Here is a 4,176-nt window from a genome sequence, read left to right as displayed (position 1 = left end):
CCGGGCTTCCCTGGTGGCGCAGTGGTTGAGAATCCGCCTGCCAATGCAGGGGACACGGGTTTGTGCCCTGGTCCAGGAAGATCCCGCATGCCGCGGAGCAACTAAGTCCGTGCTGCACAACTACTGAGCCTGCACTCTGGAGCCTGCGAGCCACAACTACTGAAGCCCACATGCCTAGAACCCGTGCTCCACAACAAGAGAAGCCACCACAATGAGAAGCCCATGCACCACAAGGAAGAGTAGCCCCTGCTCACCGCAACTAGAGAAAGCCCACGCGCAGCAACAGAGAACCAACATGGCCAAAAAAAAAAAACAAAAACAAAAAACTAGGACATTAAAAAAAAAAAACTGCATATATGGAGGAAATTAGACGGTCACCATGCATGCCCAAGGAATGGCACAGGCTCAGAAAAGGCCTGAGAAGACCTTAAGTTTACACCTCAGACTGATCCTCAAAGAACTAAAAGAAGACATGGAGTAAGTCAAGAAAACTATGTATGAATAAAATGGAAATATCAATAAAAAGATAGAAAACCTAAAAAGAAACCAAAAAAATTATAGAGCTGCAAAGTACAATAACTGAAATGAAAATTCATTAGAGAGATTCAAAGGTAGATTTGAATAGGCAGAAAAAAAAATATCAGTGAACTTGAAGATAGGGCAATTGAAATTATTGAGTCTGAGGAACAGAAAGAAAAACGTTTAAAGAAAAGTGAACAGAGCCTAAGGGACCTGTGGGATGCCATCAAGTGAGCCAACATATGCATAAGCACATGAAAAGATGCTCAAGATTGCTAATCAATAGGGAAATGCAAATCAAAAACAATGAGATATCACCTCACATCCATTAGGATGGCTACTATCAAAAAAAAAAAAAAAACAACAGAAAATAACAATTTTTGACACGGATGTGGAGAAGTTGAAATGCTCCGTTGGTGGAAAGGTAAAATGGAATAGCCACAGTGGAAAACAGTATAGCAGTTCCTCAAAAATTCAAAATACAATTACCATATGATCCGGCAATTCTACTTCTGGGTATGTACCCAAAAGAATTCAAAGTAGGATCTCAAAGAGATATTTGTACACCATGTTCTCATAGCATTATTCATAATAGCTAAAACGTGGAAGCAACCCAAGTGTCATTGACAAATTAATGGATAAACAAAATGTGGTATATACGTACAATGGAATATTATTCAGCTTCAAAAAGGAAATTCTGACATATCCTACAACATTGTTGAATCTTGAAGACATTATGCTAAGTGGAATAAATCAGTCACAAAAGGACAAATACTGTATGATTCCACTAGGTACCTTGAGTAATCAAAATCATAGAGACAAAAAGTAGAATGATGGTTGCCAGGGGCAGGGGTAGGGAGGGAAATGGAGAGTTCCTGTTTAATGAGTATAGAGTTTCAGTTTTGCAAGATAAAAAGATTTCTGGAGATGAATGATGGTGATGATTGAACAATATGAATGTACTTCACTGTACAGTTAGCAATGGTTAAAAAAAGAGACATGGTTAAGATGGTAAAGTTTATGTTATGCTATAACACAATTTAAAATTTTTATCAGTTTAAAAAAAAAAGCCTTCAGGGCAGAAGTAGCTTTGGATGCTGAGTTTACTTTTCTGGGTTCTTGCTTTCTGATTTTGGCCACTCACTTTTTTGTTAGTTCTTAAATGTTTCCTATATTTCATCCAGCTTTTTAAATTGTGAAGAGGTTGATTTGAATAACCTAGCACATCATTACCAAAGGCAGAAGTCCCCTCATTAATCCATTTCTAAATTTTCTGTCTGTTTACTTTGTGCCTTATACTTTCTTTCCTCTCACTATCCAAGGGAACACAAATTTCCAAGGTTCTGTAAATTACTACATTTATAGTTAATGTCCAATACTACTTAGTTTTATTATTAACACTTGAATTAAGATCCTAGGAAAGGACCAAGAAGTTGTTGGAACTGCAAACGTTATTCACTCTGGATAAGCTAATTAGACTTCTCAAATTATAGGTCATTTGAAGTTGGAAAGGACCTTTGGGAGTGATTTAGTCCAGCCCCTTTATTTACAGATAAAGAAATTAAGGTCTAGAAAAGTTAAATAGCTAGTGGCAGAATTGGAAAGTAGAATTATATCCTCTTGGTTGCTAGTCCACTCTTTCCACTACTGATTTAGTAAAGGGTTATTCAGAAAAATATTATTAAATTTCATGCAATTGGTACTTAGATAATACAGTATTTACATGTGGATGATGAAAAGAGGGCAACCTAAGAAATTTTTCAGACCAGAATTTACCCCAAATTGAGTAAAAGGGCCATGGACAAGTTTGAGGAATTCTTAACTAAAGGGAAAGTTATTGCAGTTTTTCTCAGAGCCATATGTTACCATGCACTACGAATTTCCAAGAGTGATGCAAAATGAAGCCATTTCCCCCAGACAGTCTTGGTCTAGATTGCACAGAACACATTTTGAGAACTGATATTTTAGGCTATCATAATTTTTTTACACAGAACTTGTTTTACCTACTCAAAAACGAAAGTAAATTTATTTAAATTATTCACTTTTAAAGACAATATTTTTCTAGGGATTCTACCTAATCAGTTCTATAAGTTAGTTATCTGCTGATTGTTTTATGTGTATAAAGCTATTTTTAAAATTCAGCTTTGCCAGATCAGCAAAGGATAATCAGGTCAATATCAATAAAAGGATTCTAAAGATAGAGCCCTCTAAAGAAAACACTTAAGATTTCTTTTGCCCAGAGAATAAATATTACAGAGACATGGAGCCAATTTCTTTTATCTTAGGTAAAATTTTCACTTCTATTGAAAAGTAAAAAAATATTTTTCTAGCTTGAACCTGGTAACACTTGAAAAGTGGATAACACCATCCATTTGGATCTTTCAATGCCTAACTGTACTTTGAGTGTGACAGATATTTAGCCATCAGTGAAAATATCAAACCATTTTTTAATTTATTAAAGCTTTTGTCACTACTTATAGGCCTTTTCATGATTTTTTTTAATAAACTGGATAAAACTGCATAAATTACACTTATGCTAAGAGCTTACATGGAATTTTGAAAAGTGGAAAAGTCGTCAACTTGTGATCCAAAAACAAGAAATCCTAACTGAGCGTAAGCAAAGAATATTATAAAAAACATGATGGCAAATCCTACTATGTCTTTGATACAGCGGGACAAGGTTGATGACAGCTGAGACATTGTCTTATTAAAGCTTATGAATTTGAATATCTGAAAAAGAACAAAGTTAATTGAAATAGGAGAATATTAAAGATTATAATGACTTAGAGTAAATTAATTTCAGAAGAAATCTGCTTGAAATTAAAAGAGATGCTTCATGACAGGGTGTTTGAGGATTCGCTGGCAATCATTCCAAAGCCAAACTACTTTAAAAATTACTGTATAAAAAAATTACTGTATAGTTAAGAATATCCTTTTGTTTTTTCATAACTTTGTAGTTTAAGTTCCCATTTTATTATCTAATATAATAAAATATATCTAATTTGTTATATCTGATAAAATATAAATACCTTTATCCAGGCAAAGAAGATGGTTATGGCAATTATATTGTTGTAATAAATGTGCCAGTATGCAAGAAAATAGAAGTCTGAATATTTTTCAGTACTTTTTAACAGTTGTCCAAGCAAGAGAAAAATTTGTATATTACAGTATGAGTTGAAGAAAACGGCCACAAAACACAACTAAATGGGAAAATAAGAAGGGTTAAATTAGAGATTACCTCTCAATCTCCTGCAGCCTATGAATAAACACATGAAAAAGGTCATCAGAAGTTCAACAAAAAGGGAGGGAGAGATAAGACAGGCTTTTACATAAATGAAAGTAAGCCTCAGTTTATAGAAGTTTAAGGTAGCATAATTATCATAAAAGTAGCAAAATACTGCCTGGCTATCCTAATCTATATGACTTTTTGTTTCTTTGAGTCATAAAACACAAATGTATAAAATGATTATATAATTCTGACTAGACTGTAAGAGTTTCTGCTCCATATAACTACATGATACCTAAGAGTTTAGTATTTTTCACTGTGTAACACTCCAAGAAAAAATTTTTTACAGCTCCAAAAAAATAAACCCCTTGGGCTTCCCTGGTGGCGCAGTGGTTGCGCGTCCGCCTGCCGATGCAGGGGAACCGGGTTCG

At 34.6% G+C, this 4,176-nt stretch overlaps 1 protein-coding gene across 1 annotated transcript in view; it reads right to left on the bottom strand.

Annotated features, from left to right (window-relative positions):
• The window catches only part of PKD2L2 (polycystin 2 like 2, transient receptor potential cation channel), a 37,056-nt gene that overhangs the window by 15,008 nt on the left and 17,872 nt on the right, over positions 1-4,176 (bottom strand). The window contains exons 7-8 of the mRNA XM_028493440.2: positions 3,549-3,719; positions 3,068-3,249 (exon numbers count right to left, since the gene is read on the bottom strand). Of these exons, the coding sequence (XP_028349241.1) occupies positions 3,068-3,249; positions 3,549-3,719 (353 nt within the window). The remainder of the gene's footprint in view (positions 1-3,067; positions 3,250-3,548; positions 3,720-4,176) is intronic.

The sequence above is a fragment of the Physeter macrocephalus genome, chromosome 8, assembly GCF_002837175.3.
Source record: "Physeter macrocephalus isolate SW-GA chromosome 8, ASM283717v5, whole genome shotgun sequence".
NCBI lineage: Eukaryota > Metazoa > Chordata > Mammalia > Artiodactyla > Physeteridae > Physeter > Physeter macrocephalus.
Note: the sequence above shows the minus strand (reverse complement) of the source record. Positions and strands in the feature narration are given on the sequence as shown.